The 18,870-nt window shown below is 45.6% G+C and overlaps 1 protein-coding gene across 4 annotated transcripts in view; it reads left to right on the top strand.

Annotated features, from left to right (window-relative positions):
* Window positions 1-18,870, top strand: part of LOC104665604 (liver carboxylesterase 1) — a 35,592-nt gene that overhangs the window by 13,354 nt on the left and 3,368 nt on the right. For 2 of the 4 annotated variants that reach the window (XM_030924980.1, XM_030924979.1), the window contains exons 6-11: window positions 698-805; window positions 4,101-4,205; window positions 8,805-8,843; window positions 12,693-12,833; window positions 14,702-14,782; window positions 15,047-15,194. In XM_030924980.1, the coding sequence (XP_030780840.1) occupies window positions 698-805; window positions 4,101-4,205; window positions 8,805-8,843; window positions 12,693-12,833; window positions 14,702-14,782; window positions 15,047-15,194 (622 nt within the window). Of the gene's footprint in view, window positions 1-697; window positions 806-4,100; window positions 4,206-8,804; window positions 8,844-12,692; window positions 12,834-14,698; window positions 14,783-15,046; window positions 15,195-18,870 lie in introns of all 4 variants that reach the window. The other 2 variants (XM_030924978.1, XM_030924977.1) reach the window with 1 other exon arrangement.

Raw genomic sequence — 18,870 nt, 5'->3', positions numbered from 1 at the left:
ACATGGATTTTTCTAGTCGTGTTTCCTTGACTTTTTATTTATCTGTCTATTCATCTATCCATCCATCTACCTATCAATGAACCTACCTATCATCTATTATCTATCTTTGTCTTTTTTATTTACAAAAGTACTTTCCTGAATATTATAATACAATGCAACTATTTTACTAAATATTAAGTGCTGTCCCTTAATAGTATCTTTTACAGTTGTACCGTATTCCATGATAAAAATGAAAAACCATTTATTAGCCCAATTGTATAATATTGGAACTGTGAGGTATTTCCAGTGTGTATCATTATAAACAGCAGAGGCATTCTTAGAAATCTTCGTGTGCCGCCAGGATCACTTTTTAGGATAAACTCTGAGTAATGGAGATGCGGATTCGGAAGTTGTGGCTAGGAGATGCTAAGTTGCCTTTCCAATAAATTTGTTGGTTAGGCTCGGCTGTCACACACCTCCCATTATGTCCCTGCCCTGTGCTCTATCCCAATCCCGCTGAGGTTCCCTTGGGTGGCCAGGTGGGCGGAGAGCCTGGCAAGCAGGCAGGGCCAGGTGAGGAGCCATTGTGTCCACTGAGCCCCAGGGTCTCAGGGGAATGGGTCAGGGCAGAGGTGGGATAGATGTAGCTTGGAAGAGCGAGCGAGTCACTGACCCCACTCCTGAGCATGAACTCTCCTCCCCTCCACTCTGCTCTCAGGTTTTGTCTCCATTGGCAAAGAACCTCTTCCACCGGGCCATTTCTGAGAGTGGCGTGGCCCTCACTGCTGTTCTGGTGAAGAAAGACAATGTCAAGCCCTTGGCTGAGGTAGGTCTCCCGTTGGACGCCCCCACCCCCTTGGCTCTGTGCTCCTGAAGCCTCAGGGGTCTCTCTTGTGGTGGGTTCTAGCTAATGTTCTCCTAGAATCACTGAGGCATCAATGGCTGAGCAGGAAGGGCGAGGAGACACCTTGATCAACGTCCCAGTTTCACAACCGGGTAAACTGACACAGGGCTTGGAAGGGGTTTGCCAAGGGCAGCAGGTGATCAAAGCAGAGCTGGGACTCCAGCTCCTGGCCCTAGCAGCCAGTACAGTGCCCTGTCTGTGACCACACTCCTCCTATGTGCCAGGGCCTGGTGCCATGTTGGGCAGTAGGCAGGGGGCAGTGGGCTGAGATGATGTCTTATATCTCTCAGGGTCTGAGTTCTGTGGACTCACTTGTGGGCTGTCGGCCTGGAGCGGTTCCACACTGAGCGCCTGATAACCAGGGTTGGTTCTTGGAGAATTCACTCATTGTTTCATTTGTTCACACAACAAAACTAGGTGAATAAATGAAGGCAAGAACAAGAAGTGGGCAGAGGTCACTGTTTGGCTCAAAGTCAGATGTCCATGTGGAGGAAATGCGGACACTATATGGCCGTATGTGGCTCTGCATTCTAGCCAAACACCTAACACCTCCCCAAGCTTCTGCTATAATGTAGGGAACAGATGAGTCGTTACAGAATCGCATAATTACAAAGCGTCACCTATGACAAAAGCAGTGAAGGTGAGGTACTTGCTGCCACAGCAGAATCTAAAGAGAGCTTTGAGTCCTGGGGTAGGAAGAGGTTACCAGAGAAGGCTTGCTGGAAAAGTGACCAGGGAGTCAGGAGCAAAGAATGTCCAGGGAGTGGGAGCAGCACATGCGTGTGTCTTGTGGCAGGAGGCCACATGTCAATCGTGAGGGAGAGACAGAGACAGGGCTGACGGGGTCAGAGCAGGGAGAGCAGGGGGAGCGTGGCGAGTACTGAGAGCTGGGATGTTGGCAGGGATCACACTGCACAGGACCCTGGCAAGGATTTTGTCATTGTCTGGAGAATGGTTGGAAGCCAAAGGAAGAGGTGACAAATAGGAATCCAGACCTAGGCTAAGGAGCGTCCACTGGAGCCAGTGGCATGGAGGATTTCAGTAGATTTGAAAGCTTGTTTGAGGATAGCGTCAAAATTTAAAGGGCTGGTACATAGGAGAGAAAATGGGGATGTCAAGAATTTTTAGAATTTTTGAGAATTTTTTTAGAATTCACTGGTTATAAGCAACAGTCGCCCATTGATCCAACTTAAGTCAAGAAGGAGCATTAGCCTGGTGTGGTGGCTCATGCCTGTCATCCCTGCAATTTGGGAGGCCGAGGCAGAAGGATTGCTTGAGCCCAGGAGTTCAAGACCAGCCAGGGCAACAAAGTGAGACCCTGTCTCTACAAAATATCAAAATATTGAGCTGGGCATGGTGGTGCAAGCCTCTGGGCCCATCTACACAGGAGGCTAAAGAGGGAGGATCAGCCGAGCCCAGGAGGTCTAGGCTGCAGTGAGATGTGTTTCCACCATGGCTCTCCAGCCTGGGCAGCAAAGCAAGACCTTGTCTCAAACACTTCTTTATAAAGGGAGAATTAATTTTTCAAGGAAATAGAGGTCTGGGATGAGGCTGGGCTTTGTGAAAATATAGGAAACTGAAATTACAAAATGATGGGAATCGTAGACTCTCTTTTTTCTCTCTGTCTGTCTCTCTCTCTCTCTCGCCCTCTACTTCTCCTGGTCCCTGTTTATTTACTCGAGAAATACTCTGGGCATTGATTCTGTTCCAGATCCTGCACCAGGCTCTTGGGGCATGTACACTCGCCCTGGCTCCCCACCATGGAGCCTGCCTGCTCTCCCTCTGTGCCCTTCTTTCTGGCTGCACTTTGCTTCCAGTGTGCATGAGCACCTTATCTGCCCCTAAGCTTAAGGACTCTCCTTTTGTTCCAGAAAGTAGTCAGGCTGTCTTTTCTGTTGTGAAAAATGAGCGTTTTTACATTAGCAACTCTCCGCCCCAATTTCAGGTCACTTAGGAGAGAGGCTCACTGTCCTGTCTTTGTTTCGATGTCCCTGGACTCTTAGAAAAGAAGGAAACCAGAGTGTGCTGGGCAGACTGACCCCAATCCCCAGGGCAGGCATGAGGGAGCCTCTCCCTCAGGAGGGCTTTTTAAATTTTTACATTTTTTACATATTATTAAAGATTGAAAGAGTTCTTGGTGTACTAATTGGTGTTGCTCTGTGGCTTGACTTAGGACAAAGGTGAACAGACCATCGCTCATGGTCAAATCTGGATCTATGCCTGCATGGCCCTTGAATTAAGATTGGTTTTTAAAAATTTTTTGATGATTGAAAGGAATCAAAAGAAGAATAATATTTCATGAACCATAAAATTACATGAAATTCAGGTTTCAGTGTCCATAAAGGAAGTTTTCTTTGAACACAGTGACACCCATTCATTTACCTCATGTCTATGGCTGTGTTTCATGTCAACAGCAGTGCTAAAGTTGCAGCACAGACCATGTGGCCCACAAAGCCTCAAATATTTACTATTTGGCCTTGATGGGCACATTGCCGACCTGTGCCCTAAAGAGTCGTGCTTGATTACTGCTTGCGACTCTAGTACACAAATGTGCAGCTGGAAACTCCTGGCTGTGCCACAGACGCCTCACTCAGCTGAGAAACCCCGTCTATGTCTTACAAGGGAAGACATCCTGTTTTTCTTTAGAACTCACCTTTAAAGCACATTCGCTACCTTCTGAAGTGCCTCTGTGTGAGTCGTCTTACCTAGGCCTCCTGCAACTCCGCACGTGTTTATTGTGTGGGAGACATGGCACTCTCCCACATGTATTAACTCATGAGGTAGGTGCAGTCTTTATTCCCATCCATGGGTGGAGAAACCAAGGCCCAAAGAAATCAGCTGGACTGCCTGTGGCCTAATGGCTGGTAAGTGGAGCAGCCAGGATTTGAAAGCAGACAAGGAAGTTCAGGATTCCATGCTCTCTACCCCAGCTCCACCTCGCCTTTCTTGACACATTCAGCTTGAGATCATTATGTCCATTGCAATGGAGATAAGGTAGCAGAGATGAGAGATTACATAATTGACCCATGTTACAATTGAGATAAGTAACAGAGGCAATGCTCTGTGGGATCTGGAACCCACACCCACGGGTCTACAGTATCTTCTGCTGCCCCCTGCCACTTGTACAACTTGGGCTTGGAATAGTACGCCACTTTCCACTTTGGTGGAGGGAAGGGAAATAGCTCTTGAACTCTGCTGTTGCCTGTGATCTTTGCAGCAAATTGCTATCGTTGCTGGGTGTCAAACCACCACCTCAGCTGTCATGGTTCACTGCCTGCGACAGAAGACAGAAGAGGAGCTCGTGGAGACAACATTGAAAATGGTAGGTGTGCCTGTTCCCATAGCCCAAACCCTGTAAACTTCGTCCCAGACTTCTTCATTTCAGCCGTACTCTTGCCCTGGGACAGTTACCTGGGACAGTGTCTCACCTTTCAGGAGCCTCAGTATCTGAATGGGGAATCTGATTTGTCCTTTTTTAGTGTAAAATGCCACAAATGTAAAAAAAAGTCCAAAAACAACATGATAAAAAATTGTGTAACAATCCTCAATCCTGACCAAAATTTATTATTTTGCCATTCTTGTTTTCACACATATCGTTAAGGAATTAAATGTCATATATTCCCAGGGGACACCATCATTCTTTGGGGGATGGAGATATTAAGCTCAAAGATTTTCAGAAAGATGTCACAATTTATCTTGGTTGACTTAGAAACTGTCTGTATTAGACCTGGTGGTGGTCCAGTTTTCTAGATTTTCTGAGACTCTGACTCAGTTTTCCTCGTAGGATAGTCATCCGTCCACCCATTTGTTAATCCATCTATTATGATCTTCTTATCCATCTATCTGTTCACTAATCCATCCAATTAACTCATATCTTTTTATTGATCTAATGTCCACCTATTCATAACTTTGTATTTGTCCATTTTCAATCCATCCACCATTCATGGATCATCCAGTCACCTTACATCTTCACTCCATCACCCATTCCTCCAAAACCAACAATCCAGTTATCACCTATCTGCTAGTTTTCACCCATCTATTCATGTATCCATCCAATTCAACTGTACCTCATGTATTGACCAACTCCATCCATCCCTCCATTGATCCATCCATCCATCCATGCTCAGTATGTAGGGGTGGGTGTTAGTGGTAGTGAAACAGACATGAAGTGGACATAGTCCCTGCTCACAAGGATGTATCCAAAGAGAAACACATTCATATACTTCACAGGTTGAGTATGGTGGCAGCACAGAGGGGAAGCATTCATTATAGTCATCAGGGATGCTTCACAGGGAAGGTGGAGGAGCCAGGTTTGAGACCAGACAGTGGAATTCGGGAGTTCGTGCCCTTAATCCTGACTCCACCTTATCTTTCTTGAGAAATTCAGCTTTGAGATCATTGTGCCCATTTTAATAGAGGTAACAAAAACAGATGAATTTTGTAATTGGCCCATGTTACAGTTCAAATTAGTCACAGAAGCAACATTGTGGGATCTACAACCCACACCTGCAGGTCTAGAGTATCTTCTGCTGCCCCTGCTGTCCTCACATATTAGGACTTGTGGACCTTTAGGATTGATAGATGGCCATGGCAGTCTCTCATCACAGGGAAGCCCAGCAGGACAAACACCCAGATGACACAGCACCCAGGGACATTGCAAACTATTGCCTTTGAGGGAGAAGGGTATAAATTCCAAGCTCAGGAGAAGCCTGATCCCTGGACTGTCTCCTTGGACCTGAGGCTACTCCTGGGTCTCAGGGCCAGCCTCTATCACTGGACTCTACTTGTGTTTTCATGGATTGAGTCCAGTGTGGTCTTGGGGCTTAGGTCTTGGTTTAGGCTCTAAGTGACCAAAGTGCTCAAGGAATTAAAGCACACCTGTTTTCTCATGCCTGGAAGGAGGCGAATATTCCAGCAATTCTGCATGTGGCATCAGAGGGCCCAGCTTAAAAGGGAAGAATTGAGTCTTTGGGAAAACCCATCCCTAAGATCCTGGGACATCCTTTTGAGTTTTTCTGAAATCTTGTGGAAGCGCCTCCATGATTACCCACTGCCTCCTGTACACATACATGCACACACACACACACACACACACAGACACACACACATACAGACACACACACACAGAGACACACACAGACACATACAAACACACACACACACACACATACACACACACTCCTGACTAGTGGGACTACAATCCTTAATGGAGGGAGCTGCACTGGTTATGTCCTGAGCAGAGGTCAGACCTGTGAACTACAGTGCAACATTACAGTCACTGCAATGTTGGTGAACACACACCAAAGAGAAGCGTGGGGTAGGATGAGACTCAGTGAGCTTGTATGAGTCAGGGCTTTCTAATGGGAGATGAGGAGACTCTCCCAAGTGCCTTGAACAGAAAAAGAAATGTGTTGCAATAGCATCCTCTCGTAAACTGGAAATCTCAGGAGTTGATGGCTTCAGGCATGGCTGGATCCAGATGATCACAGGATATTACTGCGAATCTACCATTCTCTATCTTTTAGCTTTGCACATCTGTGTTGGCTTCACTCTTAGGCAGATATGTCTCCTGGAAAGGTTAAAGACAGCATCCTCTCTGCTTAAAAACCCTTTCTTTTTTAATTTATTTTTATTTTTTATTCATTTATTTTATTTTTTTTTGTAGTTGTATGATATATGTTTATTTTTTAATGTTAGTCCATCATCCATTCCTACTCTGGTAAAAGTTACTACTTCCTTTATTTATTTATTTATTTATTTATTTATTTTTTATTATACTTTAAGTTCTAGGGTACATGTATACAACGTGCAGGCTTGTTACATATGTATACATGTGCCATGATGGTGTGCTGCACCCATTAACTCGTCATTTACATTAGGTATATCTCCTAATGCTATCCCTCCCCTCTCCCCCCTCCTCACAATAGGACCCAGTGTGTGATGTTCCCCTTCCTGTGTCGAAGTGATCTCATTGTTCAGTTCCCACCTATGAGTGAGAACATGCGGTATTTGGTTTTCTGTTCTTGTGACTGTTTGCTGAGAATGATGGTTTCCAGCTGCTTCCATGTCCCTACAAAGGACACCAACTCATCCTTTTTTATGGCTGCATAGTATTCCATGGTGTATATGTGCCACATTTTCTTAATCCAGTCTGTCATGGATGGGTTGATTCCAAGTCTTTGCTATTGTGACTAGTGCCACAATAAACATACGTGTGCATGTGTCTTCATAGCAGCATGACTTATAATACTTTGGGTATATACCCAGTAATGGGATGGCTGGGTCAAATGGTATTTCTAGTTCTAGATCCTTGAGGAATCACCACACTGTTTTCCACAATGGTTGAACTGGTTTACAGTGCCACCAACAGTGTAAAAGTGTTCCTATTTCTCCACATCCTCTCCAGCACCTGTTGTTTCCTGATTTTTTAATGATTGCCATTCTAACTGGTGTGAGATGGTATCTCATTGTGGTTTTGATTTGCATTTCTCTGATGGCGAGTGATGATGAGCATTTTTTCATGTGTCTGTTGGCTGTATAAATGTCTTCTTTTGAGAAGTGTATGTTCATATCCTTTGCCCACTTTTTGATGGGGTGGTTTGTTTTTTTCTTGTAAATTTGTTTGAGTTCTTTGTAGGTTCTGGATATTAGCCCTTTGTCAGATGAGTAGATTGCAAAAATTTTCTCCCATTCTATAGGTTGCCTGTTCACTCTGATGGTAGTTTCTTTTGCTGTGCAGAAGCTCTTTAGTTTAATTAGATCCCATTTGTCAATTTTGGTTTTTGTTGCCATTGCTTTTGGTGTTTTAGACATGAAGTCTTTGCCCATGCCAATGTCCTGAATGGTATTACCTAGGTTTTCTTCTAGGGTTTTTATGGCTTTAGGTCTAACATTTAAGTCTCTAATCCATCTTGAATTAATTTTTGTATAAGGAGTAAGGAAAGGATCCAGTTTCAGCTTTCTACTTATGGCTAGCCAATTTTCCCAGCACCATTTATTAAATAGGGAATCGTTTCCCCATTTCTTGTTTTTGTCAGGTTTGTCAAAGATGAGATGGCTGTAGATGTGTGGTATTATTTCTGAAGGCTCTGTTCTGTTCCATTGGTCTATATCTCTGTTTTGGTACCAGTACCATGCTGTTTTGGCTACTGTAGCCTTGTAGTATAGTTTGAAGTCAGGTAGTGTGATGCCTCCAGCTTTGTTCTTTTGGCTTAGGATTGTCTTGGCAATGCAGGGTCGTTTTTGGTTCCATATGAACTTCAAAGCAGTTTTCTCCAATTCCGTGGCAAAAGTCATTAGTAGCTTAATGGGGATGGCATTGAATCTATAATAAAAGAGGACACAAACAAATGGAAGAACATACAATGCTCATGGATAGGAAGAATCAATAGGAAGAATCAATATTGTGAAAATGGCCATACTGCCCAAGGTAATTTATAAAAATCCTCTTTCTAAACAATTCCTGCAAAAGTTTTGGGGTAAACTCTATTGGATTGACATGGGTGTATGCCCATTCCTGAGCTAAAATTCATGTTCAGAGAGATGGAGCACACCAGGTGGCATATAGATGTATGAATTCATGGAGTGATGGGGGAAGAAGGAGGTCTCCGAAGGAGAATTGCATGTTCTTCCCAGGGGAAGAGGAAAGGGAAAGAGATTGGGGGCTGGGCAGCCACAACCAGTGGGCATCCTCTCCAGAGTTCCATCAACTCTGGCTCAGAGTCCCTGGCCCATCCTTCCCATGCGGGTGCCCACCCTTCCCTGCTACGCCTTCACCCTGTGCTCAGGCCCAGCGGAGCTGGAGTCCTGCCCACTTCCTTTTGGCCCAGCCAGCTTGGCATCACGAGGGAGAGCCTGACACCTCTGTTGACCCAGTCACCCAGCTGCCTCTAACCCACATCCTCTGCCTTTGTCTTCACAGAAATTCTTGTCTTTGGATTTACATGGAGACCCCAGAGAGGTAAGGACCTTTTGTTTCTCGATTACAGGTTTTGAGTCTTAGCACCTTTAAGCTCCAATTAACTGTGAGTGAAAGAATCCTCTCTCGGGTAATTATAGTAACTCCTGTGTGTTTGTTGCTGAGGCCCAGAAAGGGGCAGTGACTCACCTGGGTAACACAGCCAGGAGGAGTAGCAGCAGGCCTGGAACCCATTTTCCTGACTCCTGGTCCAGTGCTCCCGGCATCACCTCTGTGTGCACTGGGCTCTGCCCACTCCCCTTCTATTTTACATTGTCTGCTCCTCAAAATGGCACTATGGGAGGAGGCTGAACCAGAACCTTCCACTATCAGGAGGCAGAGATAGCAGGGATGATTAGGCATGGAGAGGGTAAGCCTGAATCTCAGTCCAAGGACACTCGCCTCCTCCCAGCACAGGAAATTCCAACATATCCTCCCGATCTCCTCACCCCCACCCCTACCTCCCAGTGGGTTGACTGTTTCTGGTGACATCACGTCTGCAGCATCTTACAATCCTGTCCTCTGTGCTGCCTCCCTGGAGGTCACAGCACTCTCCTTAAAAGGTCTTGGGAGGAGTACATGAGATTCATTCAGCAAAGATGTAATAAGCACTTCATAGGTGCCAGGACTTGTTTAGGAGCTGGGGATATAGCAGTGAAATAAGAAAGATTCCCTGCCCTCTTGGGACCCTCCATTACAGTGTAGGGAGAGTGCAATAGAAAAGCAAATCAAGTGTGTATTCTGTTTGATGGTGTGCAGCATTAGGGGATAGAGTTTGTGTGTGGTTTCAATTGAAGTAGCAGCATCAGGGAATGGGTCAGTGAGAAGGTGGCATTTGAGCCAAGCTCTGGAGAAGGCGGGAAGCCAGCTGTCAGGAAACCCGGAGAAGCCTATTCCAGGCAGAGGGAACAGCCACTGCAAAGACCCTGATGGAAGTGGCCAGTTTGGCTGGAGAGGACCGAGTGTGCAGACAGAGTGGCCTGATGCTGAAGAGGTAATGGGCAGTGGGAGAGGGATCATTTAAAGTATTTGGATTTGGATTCTGAGCAAGATGGGAAGCCTTTGGAGGTTTTGAACAGAGGAGTCACATGATCTTAGATCTCACAAAGGTCTCTGCCTCTGATGTTCAAATAGACTGTAGGAAAGGAGCAGAGTGGATGCAGTTGACCAGCTGGGCGGCCACTGTGTTGCCATAATCCAGGCAAGGACTCCTGGCTGCTTAGACAGGGCTGTGGCAGTGGGGATGGGAGGAGTGGTTGGAGTCTGGATATCTTGGAAGGAATAACTGAGAGGATTTGCTGATGGACAGAATGCAGCGGGTGAGAAAGAGAGGGGAGTGGAAGATGCCCTGAGTTTTCTGACACAAGCAAGGTCATGCCCACACAGGGCAGCCACTTGAAAACTCTGAGTGGACAGCGGCAATCACTTGTCATTGTTGCTGATGGGAGTCTTCCGCAAGGCTGCCGCCCAACCGGGGTGCTCCTGTCTCTTGCCTCAACTTTTATATCTTCTACTTCACCTTCCATCCCCATTTCCATGTCTCTTGGTGCAGCCAGACTCACCTTCCTTAACAGAGTTAGAGCATGTCACCCCCACTTCTTGAAAGCCTGACTTTCCTTATGAGACAAATCCTCTTCCCTCCATGGAGTTAGTCCTTCAAAACACACCTGCATGCGCTCTGTGTGCCAGACTGTGCAGAAGGTAGGCTCTGTACCTATCCCTCTCTCTGGACCCTGCCCCATGGCATTTCTCCAAGCCCAGAACTCTTGGGTGTTTCTGGAATTGACCTTGCACAGTGACACCTGTGCCCTTTTGCTCCTGCGATTCCCCCTGTTTAGAAATTCTCCCTCCTTTCCTTACCTGTCAATACAATTCACTGCCCAGAGCCCACTGCAGGTGGGTGGCGCCATCTCCACGTAGCCTGCCCTGCATCTTCCTTCCAGAGGGGCTGCTCCTCTTGCTGCCCTCCCAGGGCAGGCCTTCTTGGACAGCCTCTCAAAGAGGCAAAACTTGCACCCCAATCCTCTTCCATATTGTCAGCCATAGTGGATTAGGATCTGCACCTTGTCCAGCTGGGTCTGGTCCACTTCACAAAATATCTCCCCCAGGCAGCCTGAACTAGCTCATCATTCATTGGTTTTCGTAGAGCAGACCAAAGGTCCCAGAAGCCATAGGTTATCAAAGACTAGGAATTGTCCAGTTCCATCTGATATCCAGGAGGGAAATACAGCCCATGGGGCATGGAACTGGGAAGATGTCACAGAGGACTGATGTCTCTGAGAGGGACCCGCAGCAACCCTGCTAACAAGTAATACCTAACATTCGTTCAGCCCTTCCAGACACCAGGTGCTATGCTAAGTATTTCACACGTGTTCAGCCATTTAATCCTCACAATAACTCACCTCTTAGATGAGAAAACTGAGGCCCAAACAGGTGAAACTCCCAGCCAGTAAGTAGCAGAGCCAGGCTTCAGATCCAGTTAATCTGCTTTAAATGTCCATGCTCTATCTTAGCAACTACACCATTGTGACTAAATATGAATTATAAAAATATAACTGTACCCAGAACCAGCTGCCCTGATGGCAACACATGAGTCGGGCTCTCTCTAATCTGTGACAATATAAAAATTATTCATCAAAGGTAAAACCTAAGATTAAGACATGGATCGATATAGTGTGAGTTCATCACTGATTCTTTTCTTCATGATTTTCTCTCTAATAGGGAACCAAGTCTTAGTCTAGGCTCCTTGAGTGATGACGGTTCAGTACCTCCTCAAAGCCACCCATGGATCAATAACAGCTCTTGTTTAAATACAGATAGATAGCACCATCTCTCCTCATTAATCATGGATTCTGCATTTATAAATTCACCTGCTTGCTAAAATGTCCTTGTAACCCCAAAATCGATACTGGTGGCACTTGCATTGTCACACACAGGCAGGCACAGAGCAGAGGAAGCTGGATTTGCATGATGGGCACATTCCATCTGAGATCCGGCGAGACCACCTCTGTCTTCTCATTTCATCTCTCATGCTAACAAGCGTCCTCTTCGCGGTCTATTTAGTGCCATGTGTTCTGCATTTTTGTGCTTTTTGTGGTGATGTCACTGTTTAGAGTGGCCCCAAGAGGAGCACGGCTGTCTGGCATTCCTGAGCTAAACAGGCTGTGCTGTGCCTTACGGGGAAGGTGCCTGTGTGAGACAAGCTTGGGTGAGGCAGGAGCTGCAGTGCTGCTGGCCATGCATTCAGTGTTGAAAAATCCACAAAATAGCACGTTCAGAAAAAGGAGAAGGAAATTGACTTCTCCAGTGAGGTTGTGATGGAAAGGGCTAAAGTAACACCTCTTGTGTGGGATGGAGCTGTGGAAGTGTCTTTCAACAGAAACCCACACATAAAAGAAGGTTGATGAAAATGTTGTGGCCAGAGGTTTGCAAGAACCTAACCCAGTATTTCCCCTTGAGTGATGACTCTGTATTCTCTAATTCAGCACTCATGGGAGCTTTATCGGAAGCAACTGCCAGGGCTACCGAAAATCAACTGTGGACAGAGAGAGGGAAATGCATGCACTTCAAATTGAAATATATAAACATGTAATTTTATATAGATAATACATGTATTTCATCCTGAGTGAAGATTTCTTCCTCTACTCATCACCTGACCAGTGTCAGCCTCTGCCTGAAGTTCTACCCTTGAGTCCCAGAGACCTACCCCCTTAAGTTAGGACCCTGAGCATGTGCAGCCATGGCCCATGGCCATGCTGATCTGTGGTACTGGTCTCACCCTCAGACAGGCAGAGTTGGGGACATGGGTGTGACCAGGGAGGGAATCACAGGTGCTGCATTTTTGTCTCCCAGAGTCACCCTTTCTTGGGCACCGTGATTGATGGGGTGCTGCTTCCGAAAACACCTGAAGAACTTCAAGCTGAAAGGAAGTTCAACACTGTCCCCTACATGGTCGGATTTAACAAGCAGGAGTTTGGCTGGATTATTCCAATGGTGAGAATGTGCAGGCTTCTTGGAAGGACTCACCCTCCCCCATCAGCCCTCCCGTCTCTGGTCCCAGGAGTGCTTCCCTCTCTGAGCTGCACTCTGAGTCCTGGGCAGCTGTCCCCTTCAGCAGGAGTTACCATTTCTATGGAAACCTTCTCCAGGAGGGCACAGTGGCCACCTGGGTATCAGGACCCTGGGATTCCCTCTCCCTGGATTCTCTGATTGTCTTCCTATTGAAGAATCCTGAAGTGTCTGTGCTAGGGAGGGCCAGTAGAGAAAATAACTGTGCAGATGGGAAAACTGAGGGGGCCTAGGAGTGGGAAGGAGCTGAGGAGTACGGACAGTCAGTCAGGGGCTTCCTGGCTTCCCACCTCAGGCTGGCTATGCGTAGTTCCCCTGAAAATCACTGGTGCTCTTCATCATCTCATTGGAAATATCCAAAGAAAGTGGCTTCTTCTTGAGTTACCATTGACTTCTAGGGAATAGTAGACATCAGGGTCTACTTAAGAGTGGAGGGTCAGAGGAAGATGAGGATGGAAGAGCTACCTAATCAGGTGCCATGATAAATACCTGGTGATAAAATAATCTATGCAGCAAACTCCAGAGACTCAAATTACTCATGATCAAACCTGCACAGGTACCCCTAAACCTCAAATAAAAGATGGAAACAAATACATGGAAAAAGTGATTGGCTTCTAAAAGTAAAGATGGGTTCTTCTTCCAGTTGAAGATAAACAAAGCTGCCCCTGGTTAAAGTTGTAGGACGGGTTTATTCAGTAACATGATTGCAATAGGGAAAACAGTCCAGTATGGACTGGACTCACATCCCCAAAACAGAAGCCTGACAGTATTTCATAGGCAAAGTGTGCCAAGGGAAACACACTGTGGTCTGTGGGGAGAGGCTTGGTCCATGTGGCTAGGCCACCTGGATGTCTTCATCCTGGCTCACCTGGGGCAGAAACAAACTTATCTTCAGGAAAGGAAGCCATGCATTAGACTGCAGGAAGAGCTCACTGAAGTCAGGCTCTACTCCTTCCACGGGGACTGGGAAGATCAGGAGTGAGCTCCCTGAACATTTGCATTGCAAAGAGAAGGCTCTCAGGTCCTCCAGGAAACAGGGTTGGGTGGTAGATTCATATCCCAAAGGACAGAGAAAGGGTTTATCATTACAGGCTTTCTAAAGTAACTGCTCTAGTTGGGTTCAGGGGTCTGTCTGCTTCTCGGTTGGAGCAGAGTAAATTGTCCTGGCAGGGTTGAGCCTTCCCAGGCAGGTATGTTAAGGATACTGGGGTCATTCTAGGGACACAGCCTTAAGCTGCTACAAGCAATGCTAGAGTTTGGTTGAGTCTCTGAGTGCAGAGGTTTGGGAAGAAATGTTACGTGCGTAGAGATGTGCAGTTCGCCCCTCAGAAGGATTTCAGAGGTTCTACCAAAGACCAAAGCCATGAAGGCAGGATCTAAGGCTGTCAGTGTCATCTGTGACACATGGCAGTACTTGGGAGGTCTACATTCTCTTCTCCAGAGTCCTCCATTCCACACTGGTCTGGCAGAAACCTTGGCTCTCCATGTTACTGACCACTGTACGGATCCCAGCCACACACACACACACACGCACACACACAAACTGCAAAATACTGCCGCAGCTTCTCCGAAAAAAAAAATGTTGGTAATCTTTGCAATGCTTGAGTTTCTGGATATAAGCCCATTTAATTAATTGATTTTGCCCATTTCAGTAAAGCCCTAAAATCCCCCAACATTAGAGGACTTTCAGTCTGCATTGATTTAGTGGGTTGGTAAGTTTGTTTCTTCTCATTAATTCCCAATGATTCATGCATGCCTAACTTTTTTTTTTTTTTTTTTTTTTTTTTTAGCAGTTGATGGACTATCCACTCTCCGAAGGGAAACTGGACCAGAAGACAGCCATGTCACTCTTGTGGAAGTCCTATCCCTTTGTTGTAAGAGTCTAAGAATTATGAGAATTGGCTGAAACGCAGAGAGGGACAATGACTTGCCACAAATTGTAGAGCAATTAAATGGCAGAATGAAGACTGGGGTCTCAGGGTTTCCCCCATATTTCTACCTTTCCCACTTCACTTTCCACCCTAGCAGGAAGTTACACAGGGCTTGTGAGATTCACCATTGAGGCAGCCCTTCCCAGTGGGCTGGAGAAGCTGCATCACTCACCAGGGGGTTGTGGTCACTTTATTGATCTATTTCAGTACATTCCTAAGGAACTGATTCCAGAAGCTACTGAGAAATACTTAGGAGGAACAGACGACCCTGTCAAAAAGAAAGACCTGTTCCTGGACTTGTTAGCAGATGTGATGTTTTGTGTCCCGTCTGTGATTGTGGCCCGGCACCACAGAGGTGAGTCTCAGAGGTTGAACAGGGGAAGGACATGGACCCCACCAGCTTCTGTATCTGACCCACCTACCTCCCAGCATAGACAGACCTGGAAACAGGCGAGGGTGACTTCAAAGGCTGATTCCATATGGCATGGTGTGAGGTGCTGTCTTATTTTGGTTTTTGCCAGCAGCAAACTGTGAGAAAAAATAATCTAGAGGCAAGTGGTTCTTTAAGGTGATGATCCCAGATAACAGCAGTAGGGAGGTGGGGAAGTGAGCGAGGGAGGAGATGAAATCCAATCCATGTTGCATTGCCAAGGGAGTATCCACGGTGGACAACTGGAGCTGGGAAACTCAAGGAAACAAGGAGAATACAGTGCTCAGGGGCATCCCATCGGAGTGGCAAGGGAGCTGTGGTATTTATCTACCAGTTTCCACTTGTCATTGGTTGAAGGTTCATGCAAGGAGTTGTTTATTCCCTGTGACTTTGACCTGCTGCACACAAGGGCAGAGTAGTCTCTTGTGACCAGACAAAGGCCTCAGGCCGGGAGCTACAGATGCTGGAGGTGGAAGTCAGGCTGGCATGCCCAGGAAGTGGGAATATGGGTGAGACACTGACAGCACCTGCTGCAAGGGCTCCATGCCTGGTGTTATCACATAGGGCTGCTGTAGGACAAATATTGAAAGATGAGTCGTGGAAAGTTTTTAAGGTCCAAGCCGGCTGCAAGCAAGTTTGTTAAGTATTGGAGCTGGATAAAAAGTGGGAGCCCTGCATGGGATCCAGAGGATCGTCCAGGACCAAGAAGACCAAAAGGAGGAGCTGTGGTGGGTGTGGGGGAGGTGTCTGGAGAATGGCAATGTCTGAGGCTGGCTTTTGTCTATCTCGATGTGTGCAGGAACAGGCAAGCACAGGGCCAGGGCAGGGTCTATGCAGGACCTTCTACCATTGACCCAAGGCTGTGTGGGTGGCGCATGAGGTTAGGAATGCTTGGGCTCACCTAGAGAGGAGTATCCTTTCCTGGATGCCAACTAGAGGTGGCTCACAGGACTCTTTCTTCCAGCTGTCATTCGCCTAAACTGCAAGCCAGGAAATGTCCTCTCTCTAACCATGCTGGAAGGGTTTTTAAATACAGAACTTCATAAACATGATAAAAACTAGCTAAAGCTGATCTAGCAGGTGCCCAGACACACCTTTGCACAGGAAGGGGCAGGTACTCATAACCCTCATTTATTCACAGGGTCCTGATAAAACCATTTAACGAAGACCACTGAAGTTGAATCTGTTCTTTCTTAAACTTGGCCTTTCCCCATGCTCTGCATCTGATCTATATATAGTGTTCCCATCTCCATCTTCTGATGGTTTGAGCATCCGTATTTGAGCAATATGGAGCCTCTGTTTTTCATCTGATTTCCCATGACTTTGAGTTGAGCGTTTTTTATTTCCCAGGACTACACAGATTTTATCAACTTTCCCCTATTGTCGTGTCTCACTCTTTTTGATAAAAATCACATTTCTGAATATAAAATTAATGTGTAAAATTATAGAAAGTTTCAAAAATATGGAAACACAGAAGGAACTAAGTATCACTCATAATTCCACTACCTGGAGGCAAATGGTATAAATTTTTTGTGTTTTCATCTAAAGATTTTCCATGTCCTATATACTTCAAAAATCAATTTTATATTTTACTTTTGTTCATAGAACACTGTGTTGTGAGGATTTTCTGAATGTTGATACAAACTCATCAAAGCATTCCTTCTTCCATGAAATGGCTGTATTAAATTGACTTTAATATTCCTATCCTATTATGCATTTAGCCTGGCTGCTCACACTCTGATGCTACAATAACATTGTGCTCAGCCTAATGTTCATAAGTCTCTAACCACATGTCTAACAATTTTCTTTGGATTGTTTCTAGAAGTGAATAACTAGGCTGGGCAATAGAAAGTTTTAGAACTCTGGGCAAATACTGCAAAATTGCATCCATTGCATAAGAATGTGGATTTCTTAATTTTCCTTCTCATTTGGGATGCTAAGGTTAAAAATTAACATAAGCTGCCAGTTTCATAAGCCTTCCCCACCAACAAGAAGCACATCAGCCTGTTTTAATCTGCATGTCTTTCATGGCTAGCCCTCTCATTGTTTCTGCTTCTCTTGTTGTGCCGAATTGTCATGACCCAAATCTGTGCCCTACTTCCCCCTGAAGACTTGTGCTGTGATTGTAAGAATTGTATAAATATCAATGGCTTTAGCCAAAGAGTTTTACAAAGTACGTTTGGGGCAGCATGCTGCCTATAATAAGTTCTGTCATTCCCAAAAGCTCTTTCTTCTATGGTTGGCTCTGAGTTTCTTTGGAAAATGTTCAAGGGGCAAAGGCGAGGTCAAACCTTCCCTTTAGCAAGTTTTGCTTGACCTTGAAGCAGTCATTTAACAGGTGGATTACAGAGCCGCAGAAGGATGGCATCTTCCCAAGCACATTTCCTGCTGAGCCGAGGGTGCAGTGAAGGAGGCTGACAAAGATGAGTGAATAGATTCTTCTTCATTCTCACATTGAAATGACATGCGCGGGTGGGATATGAGGTTAGGGGTGCATGAGCTCCCATTGTTAAATCCTTTTGTGGATGAATATTTAAGGATGTTAAGGAATGATGGCTGGAGGTGGTGGCTCATGCCAATACTCTCAGCACTTTGGGAGGCTGAGGTGGGAGGATTGTGAGAGCCTAGGATTTCAAAAACAGCTTGGGCAACATAGTGAGATCCTATCTCTACAAAAAAAATTAAAAAAGAAATAATTATACTACAAAATACCATATATAATATACGATATATATATATATATACTACAAAATACCGTATATAATATCATCCCAAGTTTATATACATGAAAGAGAGATATGCTAAAATCAAAAAGAAGCATTCTCTGAGTGGTAGAGTTATGAGTGATATTTTAAATTTGATAAAATTGATTTTTAAATGATATAGGATATGGAAAAATTTTAGAAGGAATTACAAAAAATGCAGCCCTTGCCTCAGGTAGTGGAATTATGAGTGAATTCTAGTTTTGCTTTATGGGTTTCCATATTTTTGTCTCTTCTAATTATTCCTAATTGTTTTTATTTTATTTTCCAAATTTCTTCCTGTACCCAAAGGGGAAGACGTTGTAAATTTTCTCCACCAGCCTGGCATTGCCCTGACTCTTTCCTTCTCTGTGTCACTTCTCGGTGGGTATCATGACCAATGCAAAGTGCTGAGGCACAGGGCCGGGCAGCCCAGAAGGTAGTCCTGAAGGGGCAGCGGTGTGTGGCTCCAATGAGCCAATCATTGGGAAACTGGCCACTTCCTGGGGCTCGGACAGGAGAGGTTTGTTGCTGGGATAGGAGGGCAGAGCAGAAGGAGAGAGGGCAGAGGAGAGGCAGGGTCACCCTTGCTCAGCCCCTTCTTTTCTCTGCCAGGACTTTAATGCCTTAACACCCTAACACTCCCAGGCCGGGCAGGCAGCAAGACACATGGGGACAGTGAGATATAAAGCAGTGAGCGCCGCAGATTCCTGAGACACAAGAGGCAGATTGTTCCTTCTCTGCGTATGTTTGTATTTAAATAGCCTCACATTCAGACAAGCAACTTGGATTTGCTTCAGTCTTCTCAGGATGGGTGAGAAAAACACTGGAAATTTTCAAAATGAGGCAGAACAGAAGAT

This window comes from Rhinopithecus roxellana, chromosome 20 (assembly GCF_007565055.1).
Source record: "Rhinopithecus roxellana isolate Shanxi Qingling chromosome 20, ASM756505v1, whole genome shotgun sequence".
NCBI lineage: Eukaryota > Metazoa > Chordata > Mammalia > Primates > Cercopithecidae > Rhinopithecus > Rhinopithecus roxellana.
The sequence above is the reverse complement of the archived record's forward strand: the minus strand, read 5'-3'. Positions and strand labels throughout refer to the sequence as shown.